Source organism: Ovis aries, chromosome 2, assembly GCF_016772045.2.
Source record: "Ovis aries strain OAR_USU_Benz2616 breed Rambouillet chromosome 2, ARS-UI_Ramb_v3.0, whole genome shotgun sequence".
Taxonomy (NCBI): Eukaryota; Metazoa; Chordata; class Mammalia; order Artiodactyla; family Bovidae; genus Ovis; species Ovis aries.
The window spans coordinates 249,233,675-249,250,426 of NC_056055.1; the positions used below are offsets into that span (position 1 = coordinate 249,233,675).

At 54.7% G+C, this 16,752-nt stretch overlaps 1 protein-coding gene across 4 annotated transcripts in view; it reads left to right on the forward strand.

Annotated features, from left to right (window-relative positions):
• SDHB (succinate dehydrogenase complex iron sulfur subunit B) overlaps positions 1–13,440 on the forward strand; it is a 31,753-nt gene extending 18,313 nt beyond the window's left edge. For all 4 annotated transcript variants that reach the window (XM_027965666.3, XM_027965668.3, XM_042244767.2 and 1 more), the window contains 6 exons: positions 3,974–4,059; positions 6,317–6,453; positions 7,015–7,131; positions 9,535–9,636; positions 10,926–11,048; positions 13,219–13,440. In XM_027965666.3, the coding sequence (XP_027821467.1) occupies positions 3,974–4,059; positions 6,317–6,453; positions 7,015–7,131; positions 9,535–9,636; positions 10,926–11,048; positions 13,219–13,296 (643 nt within the window). In that variant the 3' untranslated portion in view covers positions 13,297–13,440. The remainder of the gene's footprint in view (positions 1–3,973; positions 4,060–6,316; positions 6,454–7,014; positions 7,132–9,534; positions 9,637–10,925; positions 11,049–13,218) is intronic.
• The last annotated feature ends 3,312 nt before the right edge of the window (positions 13,441–16,752 follow it).

Sequence of the window (16,752 nt, forward strand, 5' to 3'; positions counted from 1 at the left end):
AGGAGAGGTGAGTGTGGTACACTGCAGTCCATGGGGTTGCAGAGTCGGACACAGCTTAGTAACTGAACACACCCACAGACGACTGTTTTCAATGCCAAGAGACATAGGTAAAATGGAATTGGAATATATAAGGTAAATATATATTAAAATGGAATTTTTAAAATACTAATGTAAAACTACTGCTTAAAGGAAGGCAGAAACGAGGGCTTCCCAGGTGGCGGTAGTGGTAAGCACCCACCTGCCAACACGGGCGTAAGGGACGCGGTTCAACCTCCGGGTCGGAGGCTCCCCTGGACGAGAGCGTGGCAGCCATTCCAGTAATCTGCCAGGAGAAGCTCACGAACAGAGGGCCTGGGGGCCACAGTGCATCGTGTCGCGAGAGTCAGACACGGCTGAAACGGCTGCACACACGCACACTCTGAAAATGTTAAGGAATAGAGGAAAACCCAAAATATTCATCTGGCCTCAGGAAGGAGCGTGGGCTTTTAGACTTAAAAGGGGACAGGATCGTAAAAGGAAAAGTGGTCGCCTTTTAACAGTGTGAACATTTAAAATTTTTGCATGTTTTAAAATTTTGACTTTCAAAATCAGAAGTCAGATAGCCAGTTGCTGGTTGAGGGTGGAAGCAAGATTAGCATCGGATTTATTAGATGGGTGATACTGAGGTACGTATTTGGCCTTGGGTTTCTGGCTTCTAAAACGCTTGTAACCCCAAAGAACTATAGGGCCATCTTTTGTGATGTTTTGTTTCCCCTCTCAGTTCCTGAGATAGCTTCAGATAAACAATAGGGGTGAAATGGGCATCTTTTGTTACAGCAAGCTCGTTTCAACCACACCTGGGTTTATATTAAGTGGTTTCTTAAAAGCCCCTAAATCCACTCGATTAAGGCTGGTTGCTAGGAGATCGTAGGAGTCGAGGGCTGGAACTTCCAGGTCTCCCAGGAGGGGAGCGGGGCTAGAGGTTTAATTGCTTATCTGTGACCAGTGATATAATCAGTCTTCCCTACATAGTTAAACCTCCATAAAAATCCTTGATTCCGAGGTTCAGAGAGTGTGAGTCGGTGAGGCCCAGGAGGTGCGAGGAGAGAGTGGCCTTCAGGAGAGGGTGTGGAAGCCCTCCTCCCTTCCCAGATCCCTTCACCCTGTGCACCTCCCCCGTCTGCCTGTTGCAGGACTGTGTCCTTTTATAATAAGCAGTGTTCTAATCAATGAACTTCTCTTTTTTTAATTCTGAGAGCCACTCTAGCAAACTGGAGGAGGGGGTCTTCAGGATCTCGAGCTGATAGTGTCAGCGTTGAGTTCCGCTGTGGGGCGCCCACTTGCTGTTGCAGAGTCACTTGGCGTGGAGGCAGCACCCACACAGTTGGTGACTGGAAGGCGAGGTCCTGGGAGTGAGGAGCAGTGGACAAAAGCAGGAGAGTTTCTCTTCCAGAAGGTGGTAGTTGAGACCTTAACAAAGAAAATCCCCCAGATTCTTCAGTACACACAGAGGCAAGGAGCATGGAGAGGCGGAGCCTGCGAGCTTAGTCGCTAGCGTGCGTGCTGCCTGTGGGCGGGGGTTTGTGTCTGCTCTGTCCCCTGGTGGGTGTCTAACACCCAGAACAGAGCCTGGCGCAGAGCAGACTTCCGAGAAGTAATGGATGTGAAGGTTCCAATTCCCAGTGTCAGCAGAGGTACAGTGGAAAGGGTACGACACTGTTGGTAGAGATACTTACAGAGAGTGCAGATGTGTTAACTAACCAACCTTATCATGGCGGTCCTTCCACTAGATATCAGATTATCATGTTGCACACTTGAAGACGGTGACTGCAGCCATGAAATTAAATGGCACTTACTCCTTGGAAGGAAAGTTATGGCCAACCTAGACAGCATATTAAAAAGCAGAGACATTACTTTGCCGACTAAGGTCTGTCTAGTCAAGGCTATGGTTTTTCCTGTGGTCATGTATGGACGTGAGAGTTGGACCGTGAAAAAGCTGAGCTCCGAAGGATTGATGCTTTTGAACTGTGGTGTTGGAGAAGACTCTTGAGAGTCCCTTGGACTGCAAGGAGATCCAACCAGTCCATTCTGAAGGAGATCAGCCCTGGGATTTCTCTGGAAGGAATGATGCTAAAGCTGAAGCTCCAGTACTTTGGCCACCTCATGCGAAGAGTTGACTCATTGGAAAAGACTCTGATGCTGGGAGGGGTTGGGGGCAGGAGGAGAAGGGGACGACAGAGGATGAGATGGCTGGATGGCATCACGGACTCGATGGACGTGAGTCTGAGTGAACTCCGAGAGTGGGTGATGGACAGGGAGGCCTGGCGTGCTGCGATTCATGGGGTCGCAAAGAGTCGGACACGACTGAGCAACTGAACTGAACTGAACACTTTAAGAAAGGGAAAAAGTGGAAGCTGACAGATTTTATTTTCTTCGGCTCCAAAATAATTCAAATAGTGACTGCAGCCATGAAATTAAAAGACGCTAACTCCTTGGAAGGAAAGCTATGACAAACCTAGACAGGGTGTTAAAAAGCAAAGACATCACTTTGCCAGCAAAGGTCCATCTACTCAAAGCTGTGATTTTTCCAGTAGCCATGTTTGGATAAGAGTTGGGCCATAGAGAAGGCTGAGCATTGAAGAATTGAAGCTTTCAAATTGTGGTGTTGGAGAAGACTCTTGAGAGTCTCCTGGACAACAAAGAGGTCAACAGTCAATCCTAAAGGAGATCAGTCCTGAATATTCATTGAAAGGACTGATGCTGAAGCTCCAATACTTTGGCCACCTGATGCAGAGAACTGACACGCCAGAAAAGACCCTGACGCTGCGCAGGACAGAAGGCAGAGGAGAAGGGACGACAGAGGACGAGATGGTCAGAGAGCATCCCTGACTCAGTGGACCTGAGTTTGAGCGAATTTGGGAGACGGTGAAGGACAGGAAGCTTGGCGTGCTGCCGTCCACGGGGTCGCAGAGTCGGACACGCTGAGCGGCTGAACAGCGGCGTGCCCTAAGGTTATAGTGTTTGTCAGCAGTCTCAGAGCTGGGTGGGGGGAAGAGAGAGAGCATATAGAGAATCGAGAGGGGCAATTAAACCCCATGCGTAGAGAAATGCTCAGAATAGGGTGGAGGAGTCAGCCAGGAGGCAGACTTGCCAAGCCAGGCACTCTGAAAGCTGCACTGCTTTCTAATTGAAGTGCTGTGTGGTCGATCTACAATGTTGTGTTCATTTCTGCAGAGCAAAATGACTCCGTTATACATATTATTTTCCATTTCTTTTCCACTATGGCTTATCACAGGATATTGAATGCAGTTCAGTAGGACCTTGTTACATGTTTTTATTTAATCTTCATAATTTTATATAAATATTAATTCCACTTTACAGATGGAGAAACAGGCTCTGAGAGAATAAGCCATTCTCACTGAATCAGAGTCTCTGCAGTCGCTCTTAGGCTGAATGTGTGTGGCAGACACGCTGTCACGTGCTGCATTTTCCTGTGTGCTGACCCCCCGACAGCAGTCCTGTGTGACGTGGACGTTGCTCGCTGTGCTCCAGAGCTGAGAAGCTGTTAACCAACCAGTTAAAGCTACTTACTGTTTCCATCCAAAAAGATAAACCTGAAATTTTAAATGGATTATTTGGGAAAACTTTTCAGGGAGCTTTAGAAGAAGAAACAAGCCGCCGGTGTGTGGAGGTTGCTCCCTCATCTAAACGCGTCTCCCTTTCTGTACGCTGCGCTTCCGGGGCGTGTGCACGCAGTGTGGGCGTCAGAGCAGAGCCCAGGGGCCCTTAACTGTGTGAGAGTGTGTGTGTGCTGCTGTGCGCAGGGTGAAACCTGGGGAAAGGCTGAAGGTGGCCTGAGAGGCCAGATGGGCAAGCAGAGCAGATGACCTGGGCCGCTGTCTGAGGCCACGGCGTGGCGACGTGCAGGGAGATTGGGCGTCACATAAACACAGCTGTGTCTGTGATATCTGTGATTTCTTTTTCTCTCGGTCAGCTGTGGTCCTATGGTGCTGGATGCTTTAATCAAGATTAAGAATGAAATCGATTCCACCCTGACCTTCCGGAGATCCTGCAGAGAAGGTGAGCCTCTGCCTCCCTGTCGCTGGGCTCGGACACTTTTGTCCTGGTTCCCAAAAGAGGCCTGGGCTGGCCAGAGCCGTGTCTGGGGCGACCTGGACGGTGGCTGCAGCGCTCCGCCAGGTAGCCCCGCCACGAGTCACACTTGCTTTTCCTGGGCAGAGGTGCTGGGGGTGTGAACTCCGGATACACCATCCAGGTTTCGGAGTTCGTTTCCTCTGAGGAGCTTTCACTTGTGTGGTTCCTGCGTCTGGCGGCCCCCGTGAGCGGCTGCACCCTTCGGGAACCAGCTCAGATACTCTGCCTGGCGGCCTGGCGGCCACAGAGCCCCTTCGCTCGGGCGGTGGTGGGGAAGTCTAGACACTCACTCACCACTTGCCCAGCAGGGGAGGCGCGCGCGCCCTGCCAGCTCCCAGCGCCACACGTGCACAGACCAGGACAGGTGGTCGGCGGGGTGCTCTGGGTGGGAACAGCGGCTGCTGCATTGCGCGGCTGACTCCAGGCTGTGCAGACCAGCACCGTTTACTTTCATGGAAAAAAATAGTCACAACAGTGGAACAGTGATAGAGATGATTTTTTAAATAAGCATTTAAGTAAAAGGAGCTGATTTAAAGAAAACTCCTAAGTAATCCAGAGTCCTGTGTGGGAAAACCACGGGTGCCGTGAGGGCTGACGATCCTGCTGGCTGTGGAGCGCAGGCTGCGCGCACTCCGTGCCGGGCGCTTCCCATGAGGCAGGCGGGCGATGCTGCCATTCACCCTCGGCGGGCTTGTGCGGAGGCGGAGGCACGGGGAGGGCCCGGCTTCCGGAAGGACCCGGAGCGGCTGAGCCGGGAGCCAGGACTCGGGCAGAGCTTTCAGATTCTGATTCTGGAATTGTCCCCTCGGGCGGTGCACGTGCTTAGCCTGGCTTGGCAGCCTGGGATGAAACCAGAACAGGGTTGCTGGGGCCAAGACCACGGGCCGTGGCTGACTTTGTCCCTAAAATGCCTTCCGTACAAGGAAAGGTCGTCAGAGCTGCCGTCCCACTGCGCTTCACGCGTGTCCTGTGGGCTCAGGTGTTTCCAGTCCTGCTAAGACGTCTGTTTTGATTCAGCTAATCTTACAGGGTTGGATTTAATGTAGCCAATGCTGCTGACACGTATGATAGTTTGGCTGAATCCTGCTGTTGAGGGAACATCCTGCTGTAATCAAATACCCACCTGAGCACACAGGAAGTAAAGACACTTTCCAGTAACCTTTCTGAGCCAAACACCAGGCGTGGCCCATGTGAGCTAAAAATAAAAAAGGCAGAGTGATACTAGCTTTGGCTGCCGCTGTTTCCCTTGTTTGTAAAGAGAATTTCCAGGCGAGCCGTTTTAAGGGAGGCCTCATTGTTGCTGGTTTGTTTTTAGAAACGTGGTAGCAGGGGTTAGATCCCGTAGCCATTTGTAACCCTGAAATACCTGGGAAGCTCCGTAAGCAGGAAGTGAGTGCAAGCTAAGGAAGCCTCATTTCGAGGTGCTTGCTCAGCGCCTTCTTGTGCTTGCTTTGGTTTCCCATGAGTTCATCCTCCTTGGGAAGTGGGCGCTGAGGCAGCTCGTGTGGGCTTCACGTCCAGAGTGTAGGCACCGAGCTGCTTTGTGGAGACAGGAGAATCAGGGCGACCTCCGGGCCGCCCGTGTCCAGGCCTCAGCTTTAAGATGACCAAGACAGTGCTGATTTGTGGGGCCCTAATCTGTTGAGGGCTTGAGTCCAGTGTATTCCGAGGCAGTCCAGTGGTTAGGACTCTTTGAGTTTTCGCTGCCAAGGGTCCAGGTTCGATCCCTGGTTGAGGAACTGAGATCCCACAAGCCATGTGGCCTGGCCAAACCAAAAAAAAAGTTCAGTTCACTAGGAGCCAACACAGCCCTGTAAAGCAATTATCCTTCAATCCAAAAAAAAAAAAGTTTGTTTTTTTTTTTAAGTTTTCCAGAATAATTCAAGTAACAGTTACTTTAAAAACACACACACAGAAAAGGCTGTTTTTCCTCTCAGAAGACATGGAGCGAGGAGCTAGGGCCGGGGGGCCCTCGGGCGCCGGCAGCGCCATCCTGGGCGGGCACCTTCCAGCCTCAGGGTCGCCCCTGGTTTCACAGCAGGGTTTTGGGTCTCCAGCCTTCAGCGTCTCCGTTCAGGAAGGAAGGGAGGGAAAGGCAGCGGGCGCCTCCGCACGGAGTGTCCGTGTCGGGGCCTGGCAGGGAGCCGACGCAGCGGGTCGGGGCGCCCCGTTCCCTCTCCAGGCATCTGCGGCTCCTGTGCCATGAACATCAACGGAGGCAACACTCTGGCGTGCACCCGCAGGATCGACACCAACCTCAGCAAAGTTTCCAAAATCTACCCCCTGCCACACATGTATGTGATAAAGGACCTTGTTCCCGTAAGTTCCCTGTGTTTTAAGCGGGTCGGGAGGTGTGTGTGTGATGGTGCCGCTCTTCAGGGCAGGTCTCTTTCCTGTCCTGAGTTTAATTAAGGGATGTGAGCGGCAGGAGACAAACGGCCCAGAGGACCTCCAGCCACTCCTTTGGGGAGGATTGTCTGGGAATAACAAGACACGGGACTTTAGACTCAGGACAGTTTCGGAAATGAGTTTAGCCCTAACATCAAAGAATTCATGTGGAAAATCTCCGTTGGGAAAGCTTTAATTTCTGCCCCCTGATAGCTGACCGCCTTTCCTTTCCCTCGCTGGGTGCTTTCAAGGGCATCAGGAGAAAGTACTGCAAGATGGGAATGTTTCTCACGTGGCCAAAGGAGAGAGTTCCTGCGCACGCTTACATGCGACCACTTCTTTCACGGTCTTTGCACGTGTCTGTGCCGAAGGAAGAGAGGCTGGCTGCTGCCTGTCACGGGGCGGGATGCGCAGTGTCCAAGAAGTGGGCGAATCAGGGCACTCGGTGACAGTGCGATCTGACCCGTCCCTTCCTCTTCCTCTTAACCGCAGGATTTGAGCAACTTCTATGCTCAGTACAAGTCCATCGAGCCTTACTTGAAGAAGAAGGATGAGTCCCAGGGAGGCAAGGAGCAGTATCTGCAGTCCATAGAAGACCGTGAGAAACTGGTCATTAGTCCCCGTTTATTATCTGACTTGAGGATTTTGTGCCAGAGATGTTTACCCTGGGGGCTGGGGCGGGGGGGGGGGGGGGGGTGGGGAGGCTGGTGGCAGGGGCCGCAGGAGACGATGTGGACCATTCAGCATCTTCCGGAAAGGACCTTCAGAACTAACTGTCCAGGGTTGTCGCCCAGCCTATCAGAGCCCGGCGGGTAGTGAGGGCCTCCAGAGGCCCGAGGGCTAGAGGGCCCTGCCTGGGGTGGCGCGGCGCTGCCTCGGCGCCAGGGCCTCCAGAGGACCCAGAGGCCCGAGGGCTGCGTCAGTTGCTAACAGTGCAGGCCAGTAAAGCATGTGCTGGCCGGCTGCGGCCCGGCTGCCGCCGCTCTAGTTACAGACGGGAGTGAGAGGTGATGGCAGAACCAGGGCTAGCGCCTGCTGCTCTCCTGATGCCGCGCGTCTGGTGACGCCGTGTGGGCCAGCTCACTCTTGGAGGTGCCACGCCTGGGCACAGGCTGTGGAGTCTCTGAGAGTGAAGGGGGTATTATTGAGGCTTTGGTCTCTCTCCCTTGCACACTTTTACCCCCTTTAAGGAGACTCTGGCTTGCACACTCCCAGCACGCTCCTCTAGAGAGGAAGAGGCGGGAAGGGGGCCAGAGCAGACAGGTGCCAGCGCTGCCTGTTTGAGGCAGGGACTCACGCTGCCTCGGGCCACCGCCGCATTCATTTACGGGGCAGCCCGCCAGCAGGCCAAGTGCGCCGCGGCGGCGGGCCACACCCTGCCCTTTATGGTCCCATGGCGTGAGCTGTCTTACCCGCAAATACAGTTGTGTGAGTGAATAAATGAATTTTGCCCTTTTAGGTCCTAGGGAATATGTGGCATGTCCTCTCTTCCCTGTTGGAGAAGGAAGTGGCAAACCCGCTCCATATTCTTGCCTGGGGAATCCCACCAACAGGAGCCTGACAGGCCGCAGTCCAGGGGGTCGTGTAGAGTCAGGCAGCCGAGCCCGCACTCACACCTTCCTCTTCCCCATAAAACATTAAGAAAGGAAAGTCTGTGGGACTTCCCCAGTGGCCTAGTGGTTAAGACTCCAAGCTCCCTGTGAGGGGCGTGGGTTCGATCCCTGGTCAGGAAACTAAATTCCACGTGCCACATGGTACAGCTCAAAAAGCAACTAGAAAGTCTTGCTGGGATGCCCAGCTCTGTCACCGTGGGGATGCCGAGGGTCGGCATGGTGATAATGTGAGTCAGAGCAAGCAGCCAACTTCCCCTTCAAGGCTTTCTTATTCTCCGGACGTAGCTCTACCCCTAATTTCTAACTCCAGGGAGTCTACCATATCAAGTAGACTAAATAATACGACTGTTACTAAGGCTCTGATCTTAATGAAAGGTGGTGAAAGCTGTGACCTCATGCCTTCTGGACAGTGGGGCCGGCTCGGGCGCTCACCAGCTGAGAACACAGGCTTTGTTGGGGGCCTGTGCTCACGGTGGCGACCGTCGGCTCTGCCGTCTGCGCGTGGCTGTCACTGCAGAGTCGGCACACCCTTCCGTTTCGCCTCTCACTGTAAGCAGTTTCTGTTGTTCCCCAAGTCAGTCCGGTTTGTTAGAACCTGTTGGGCAGGTTGACTCTGTGAGTGTGGCAGTGTTAGAGGAGAGATGCCAAAGCAGGCTGCCCGGAGGCCCGTCTCAGCTCTCTTATTGCAGCTGTGTGACCCCCGGCAAGGGACCTGACTCCTCAGAGCCCCTGTGCCTCACCTGTAACATGGGAATCTAATAACACCCCAGGATTATTGTGCCACGTAAGTGAGGTCAGTAAGGCACCCAGTGCTCAGTGTGGGCTGACTGTTTGGGACAGTGTTAATGTTCCCCCTGGAAGCCTTGAGATCCCTGCTGACCCTGGGCAGAAGCTAGTGTAGACTCTGGATGCCTCAGCACTTGGGGGCTTTTTAATTTCTGCTAGACTGCATTTGAGGTGGTAAGTTCTTTTCATGTGTGTGGGTTTTTTTTTTTTTTTTTTTTTAAGATAAGTAAGGGGTTATTTTGGAGAAGGCAATGGCAATCCACTCCAGTACTCTTGCCTGGAAAATCTCATGGGTGGAGGAGCCTGGTAGGCTGCCGTCCATGGGGTCGTGAGGAGTCGAACACGACTGAAGTGACTTAGCAGCAGCAAGGGGTTATTTGTTAAAGGATAAGTACGTCTGGACTTAAGAACTTTGGGCTCTGACCCAGCACATGTCTGAAGATCAGTTCCAAGATCTTTTTATGAACCTGGTGAATCTCTGCAGCCACTGCTGGGATTTCGCCAGAAACGCAGCAAAGCTTAGTGCGCTTTGTCCCACACGTTACGCTGGGTCAGCTCAGGGCACAGCTGCCTCCTGCGCGATGGGCTCCTGACCCCCTTTCCCCCCCCACAGGATGGGCTCTATGAGTGCATTCTCTGCGCCTGCTGCAGCACCAGCTGCCCAAGCTACTGGTGGAACGGAGACAAGTACCTGGGCCCCGCGGTCCTCATGCAGGTGAGGCGCCTTCGATATCGGGAGGGAAGCCGAGACGGGCTTGCAGGACTCCAGGAGGACAGTGTGCTGGAAACTCGCTGTTCTGAGGGGTGGTGTCCTTCCCTGGCACCCGCGACAAACGGGGTAATGGGTCACATCGCCTTCACTTGGCTTCGGGAAGTCTTGGGGCTCCATCTGCAGAACGCCTCCGTTTAGTGTGGCAAGGGCCACACCAGGGGCTGGTGGCTGCAGGTTGGCAGGCCGTGCCGTGCGGATGTTCAAGACATTTTCCTGTGTAGCTGGCTCTTCGCTGCCCACTTGCCCGCTTTCCCTGACTCCATCTGTCAGAAAGCTCCCCACCTCCCTTCCAGGGATTTTCAACATGCAGGCAGGGCAGAGAAAAATTTCACTGAGGGGCAGTTAACGGTGAAATGTTGGAGATTGTTTCCCGGCTAATGAAAGCCTGCAGTGCAGGCTTGAGAGGTTGCTTAGAAAGAAAGGCGTGCTGCTTTCCATAGCCTCTGACTGGGTGTGTAGTTCACAGCCGAGAGTCACTGTCTTTGTTCCCAGAAAGCTCATACTTATATTTGTGGTCAGCGCTTTTCATAAAGCCTTAAGCAACTCAAAAAACAACTTCTTGTTTTCATTTTCCCACAAAAAGAGAAGTTCTGTGGTTCTGCGACCAGTTAGCAGTACTGATGTTGGCCAAGTTAAAGACTGAATAGTGAGGTGTGTTCATAGTTGGCACTTACACCGGCGTCTGCGTTGTTGGGAAGCGTAGAGGGCCTCCCGGCCACACTGCTGGAGCAAGCCTGCTGCTCAGGAGCTGAGTCCGTGTTCAGCTGGCTGAGCTCAGGCTTCCTAGATGGCCATGCTCATTAAGAGAATCAATAAGTAGATTGAACGTTAAGTCCTCTGTTTACTCAGAGACGGTGAGTAGGTGCTGGGGAGGCAGTTAAGAGAGAGTCAAGCCCAGCATGCCTGCCTTTGCTCTTTGGTGATCTAGGGAGGAGGCTAATGAGGGCGTGAGATCAGTAGTTGAAGACACGACGCCCTTGGTGTATAATTAGGCACCAGGGACCAGGTGCTGTGGCTCAGAGGTTCGTGGGGACCATTGGTCGAGGTGATCGGAAGATGTTATGAAAGGGTGGGAAGCCTTTCTCTGAAAGGGGACAAGAAATAAAGGGTGTGGAGACGATCTCTAAGCTGGGTGGGCGCGGCGCTCTGCACCCCAGGAGCCTTGCGGTCAGTCAGAGGGCTGCTGCGGCCAGTTAGGGCTCGGCTCGGCTCACCAGGGCCCGCTCCCCCAGGCCTATCGCTGGATGATCGACTCCAGAGACGACTTCACGGAGGAGCGCCTGGCCAAGCTGCAGGACCCCTTCTCTCTCTACCGCTGCCACACCATCATGAACTGCACGCGGACCTGCCCCAAGGTACCCGCCACGTGGGCCCGGGGGCAGAGCGCGCGGCCGCCTCAGCGTGGGCCCGGGGGTGTGGGCGCGAGGCTGGTCCCGTGGGCTCCGACGCGGGTTCCTGCCCTCGGATCCGCTGGGCTCGCTCTGGCTGCAGGAACACGGGACGGAAGCATCCGAGCACAGGCGGCCGTGCGGGCTGCGGTCCCGCTGGCCCGAGGGCTGCGCCCGCCGCACTCCCCCGCAGCAGGCCCGCGCTCCGTGTGTCTGTCCGCGGCCTCGGAGCTCCGCTTAGCTTTCACTCCCTCTCTCTGCTCCTGCTCCTGGGCTCGCCCTGCCGCAGCCTCAGCAGCTGCCTGGCTCCTCATTTCTCGGCTTGCGTTCCCTGGAGGGAGGCTCGTGGCCCAGCTCAGCTCTCCTGGCACAGCCCACGTCAGAGTCGGCCAGCAGCTGTGGTCCGGCCCGTGGGCGGGGAGCCACCAGGGCCGCCCTCTGCGCAGGACTGTGGATGGAGCAGTGTTGTTTTAGGGGACAGGCAGCAAGATGGAAGACTCACACCCAGCCAGTTAGCGGCTTAAAAAAGAAAAGGCACCATATCTCAGCAGTCGTGAAATCCAGACTGGGCCACGCCGCTGTCTGCCGGGCGGGCGTCGGCCCGGGGGTCAGCGGGGCAGCTGGGTGCTGCTGGCTGCAGGCAGCGCTGCCCGCCCTTACCCGGGCTCCGCCCAGTGAGCCGTGTGGCCCAGAGGCGGCTCACGCCGATGACCTTCTCAGGACAGGGCCTGGCGCAGAGTGAGCGCTCAGCGCAGGGGACCTTCTGTTATTGGAACAAAATAGGTCCTGGCCCTGCTGGAGCCGGTCAGTCAGAAACCAGCCACCCCAAGGAGGCCTGCCTCGCGTCCTCACGTTTCCTAAAAGTTCCACACAGCCTCCTGAGGTGCCTTCCTGGGCGTGAGCCTATGCGCTGCGGAGGGCAGCAGACGGACCAGCCAGGAGCCGACTTGCATGTCCCGCCCGTCCCTTGGTAAAGAGGGGCGGGCACTGGGCTCTGAGGCTGCACACAGGCCCAGGGTGATTGAGCTGGAAGGGGCCCTGAAAACTGTCCAGCACAACCCCTCTTACACATGGGGAAGCTGAGCCCACGACAGTCACGGTCGGGCTGGGGCAGGGCTAGAGGCCCGCCACGCACCTCCCAGCCCAGGGCTGCCCTCCTTCCTGGGGCCGCATCAGGCCCTCTTACTGCCCGTCCGAGTCTCAACCGTTTGGGCAGGCGGTATGCACGGCTCGGTGGGTCAGAGTGGCGGGAGGTCCTTCCCAGCCCTCCGGGAATGCGTGCTCCCGGGCGCCCTGCGGGGTGGGGGGCGCTGCGCACAGTGACTGCATGCCCTCTGCCAGCGTCTGCCTCTTCTCGTGTTGTGTAGCAATAGTCCAGGGAACTTCTTTTGAAGGATCAGTTCAGAGGGATACACTTGTGATCCATAAGCTTTCAGGGACCAGTCTTTTGAAGACTGGCTTCTCTTTCCCTCTCTTTCTCTCTGAAGATCTCTTTTTTCCTACACGCTTCAATTTCAAAGTTAAGAGTTGTTCTTGTAAACTGAGGAGCCCGCCGCTCGCCTCGGATGAGTGTCTGACTCCACCCAGCGCTGGGCTGCCCCTTGCTGTCTCGGGAGGCTGGCGCTCACTGGGCTTCATTCCTGTGCCTCCTACAGGACAGCTGTCCCAGCCGCGGGCCAGGCTGCAGCTCGTCCCGGGGTCGCCGCCACTTAACTCACGGAGCTCAGGAAGGGGCAACAGGGTCCTTCCTCCCACGTCGTTCTGAGGGCTTGTAAATGCTGGTTTTCGGTGGTGGTGATTTAATGATAATAGTATCATATGAAGCCTTTAGAGACACCTGCCTGCTTCGGACAGTGTGGGCACAGGAGGAGGAGCTCTTCCTGGGCTCTGACCAGCCACAGGGAACCTCACTCGCAGGCGTTCAGTGAGACCGGCTCCTGCCGAGAGCGCGGCCGTCTCAGGAGTGGGGACGGGGGCCTCTCCGCCCCAGCCAGCCCCGAGGAGTCAGAGGCCTGGGTCTGCAGTCACGGGGCTTGGACCTGGCACCAGCAACGGCGGGAGCCCCACCCAAGGTCATTGGGCTGTTTGTTCAGTTTCACTTAATGTTTCCTATTGATGCTCTTCTCCTTTTTTCAAGGGGCTGAATCCTGGGAAAGCTATTGCTGAAATCAAGAAGATGATGGCAACCTATAAAGAGAAGCAGGCTTCTGCTTAACTGCCGTGCCCAACCTGACTGTAGCCAGCTCAGAATGCAGTTCACCTCCGAGCTCCTTCAGAGGTCGTGCTTTCCCACAAATGCTGCATGTACCATACACGGTCTAAGAAATAAATAAACGTTATTCTAGTTTATTAACAAAAACCAAGCCTGTTCCTTACACGTGCTGCAGTGGGAGGCGCAGGTGCCGTGAGGAGGGGCCCCGGCTCCAGAGCTGAGCCACCGTGGGGAGTGCCTGGGGACAGGCGCAGAACCCATGCCGCGGGGCCCGGGGGCTCGCTGCCCGTCTCTGCTGCCCCGAGTGCCCGTCTGGGAGGGGCAACCCCCCGGGAGGCACGGGCGCCTCCCTCCCTCGGGCGCTCGGCAAGCACTGGCCCGTGGGGCGCAGCGTCCTGGCGTCTGCAGCTGGCAGCGTCGGAGTTACTTAAAGCCACGTCTCTGTCTCGTGCAGACAGCGTCAGAGTCCCCCGGCACAGCTGTGAGCTCCCGCTCCGCAGCGGCCCTCCAGAGCCCTCGGCCTCAGCGGGAAGCGTGGATTCCCGCCGCGGCCGCCCTGGCTCTGCTGCCCCGAGTGGCAACACTGAGAAGAAAGTGGCAGCTTGTTGAGTGAAGAATGGAAGCCCCTCCAGCCCCCCAGCTTTCACACCCCTGCTGCCTGTCCACGTTGTTCCTCCAGAGCTTTGTCCTCTCAGGTGTGTGGAGTTCTGCATTCCCTCCAAAAATGAGGTACAAAATATTAGCAAGTGTCTATTGTTTTTCCTCCTTGCAGTAACACGCACATAACAAACCGACCACCTCGGCCGTTTCTCAGTGGGCGGCTCAGTGGTATTAAGCGCATCCGCATTACTGCACAGCCCTCTGTCTCCAGAACTACTTTCCTCTTGAAAAGCTCAGACTCTGCCTGTTGAACACTTAAAAGTTCTCCGTCCATAGCGCCTAGCCACCATCATTCGACTTTGTATTTCTGTGACTCCGACTACTCTACCTTACAGAAGTGGCATTCAGCGGGGTTTGTCTTTTTTGTAACACCTTTCAGTTAGCATAGCGTTCTGCAGGCTGACTCCTGTGAACACTCCAGCGAGCGTCAGAAGCCCTTCCTGAGGCTGAAGAATCCCATTGTATGCACACGGCACATTTTGTTTATCCAGTCTGTTAGTGCACGTTTTGGTTGCTTCCACGTTTCAGCTACTGTGAACAGCAGCTTTCTACTTTAACCCTTAGGGTATATAAAAGGTCCATGGTGCTACTACAGAGCTGTGTGAGTGTGAGTGTGTGCGTGTGTGTGTGTGCAATTTACCTTCAACTTCAGCTTATTTACCCGCTGGTTCTCTGCTCTTAAAGAGCTGTGTGCGTGTGTGTGTGTGTGCATGTGTGTGTGTGCAATTTACCTTCAACTTCAGCTTATTTACCCGCTGGTTCTCTGCTCTTTGGCAAGGATGTAACTTATTTACATTTCCACCATTTCCAACACACTTTCCGTAGCGTTCACTCTGAGGAATACTCCAAGGCTGCTTTTCAAGTTGTAGCACTGAGATCCTGGAAACAAAGGCTTCTTGTATCAAGAGGCTAAGAAAAATGTCCGAGTCACTGAGAATGAGCCTTAATGGGCATTTCTGGCTTTAATAGACAGTCTGGACTCCGCTGGTGGTCCGCTGGTTAATAGTCGGCCAGCCGTGGGACGTCCCTGGGGTCTAGTGGTTAAGACTCTGCACTTGCAATGCGGGGGCACGGGTTTGATCCCTGGTGGGGAACTAAGACCCCACATGTCATGCAGGAAATAAAAAGACCGCCTGCAGGCGCAGGGAACACAATTTCAATCCCAGATCCAGGGGAAGATCCCACAGACCGAGGGGGAGTCACTCCCAGACACCACAGCTACTGAGCCTGTGCTCGAGAGCCCGCTCCCCGAGAGCCTGCGCCCCCAACCAGGGACGTCACCACAGGGAGGCCCCAGGCTCCTGCAGCCAGAGGAAGCCCATGTGCAGCGCGAAGACCAAGCCCATAAACAAAGCAGGCCATAAATAAAAGGGACAGTTCAAAGGCACTCATCTGGTACTGCAAGAGGTGAGGGGCAAGGCTTGTCCCCTCCTGCCTAGGAGAGAAAAGGAACAAACCTTCAATCACTGGAGATTCAGGAAGCGCCGTCCTCGCCCTCCACTTGCTGCTGTCACTCGCTCGTGCCCATATCTGCTGCCCCGTGGACAGCAGCGCGCCAGGCTCTGTCCTTGACTGTCTCCCGGAGCTTGCTCACACTCAGGTCCACTGAGTCAGTGACACCATCCAACCGCCTCATCCTCTTCGCCCCTGCCCTCACACTGCGTATGTGTTGGTTGCACAGTCGTCCCCGACTGCGACCCCATGGATTGTCGCCCGCCAGGCTCCTCTGTCCGGGATTTTCCAGGCAAGAATACTGGAGTGGGTGGCCATTTCCTTCTCAGGGGATCTTGCCAACTCAGGGATCGAACCCCGGTCTGCTGCACTGCAGGCAGATTCTTTATCGTCTAAGCCACCAGGGAAGCCCCAACATCAGCATCTCAGAATTGTCGACCACCTCAGTAAGAACACGCAGTACACAGGCTTCAGATGTTCAAGCTCCAGGTTTGGAAGTGAGAATTAGGAAAACCTCAGACAGCTCTCCGTATCCCGGGCTGGGCGGCAGTAGGGCAAAAACTGCCTTCCGGGTCTGTTCACACTTAACTGATTTCTGACAGCCTCGGGGGGAGGTCACATTCCGGGATAATTTTATTTTGCTTCTAATCTCTAGACCTGTAGGGAAAGATGGGCTTTCTTGGGACTAATTTAATGGCTTTAAAGATGAGCTCTGCACCAGCCAGCTACTGACGAGAAGCAGGGGAGTTGCCACTTCAAATCGGCTTTGTCGGACGTCAAGTTCACAAGCATAGATCACTCTCTCACCCCATTTAAACTTGAGCTAAATTAGAATACGTTATCAACTGACTGTTTAATTTTCTGCTTATTTAATCTTCAATTGGACTGCAGGCGCATGTTCTGTTTTAAGTCACAAAGACTTTTCTAGTAAAGCTGCAGACGTGAACAGGGACGGTGTTTTGTCCTTCACGCTACTTCTGTGCCCTAGTTGTGTCCAGACGACGTGCTTTCATCCTCAGAAAGGCATCCTGTGGAATGCTTTGAGTTTCCCTAAGGGCTGAAGCCAGCCACCTCTTCTTACCCCATCTTTGGGCAAGTTGTTGAACCTCTGAGCCTCTATTTTGCTATCTGTAAAATGGGAATTAAGAGCATTCGCCTCTCAGAATTGTGGGTAAAGTCTCCATAAGAATAAATGGGGGGCTTCCCTAGTGGTCCAGTGGTTAAGAATCTGCCTTGCAATGCAAAGGAGGCTGGTTCAGTCCCGGGTCCAGGAAGAGCCTGCACGCCGCAGGTCCCCGGGCACCACGACCACTGAGCCTGCGCTCTCGAGCCCGTGAACTGCAGTCA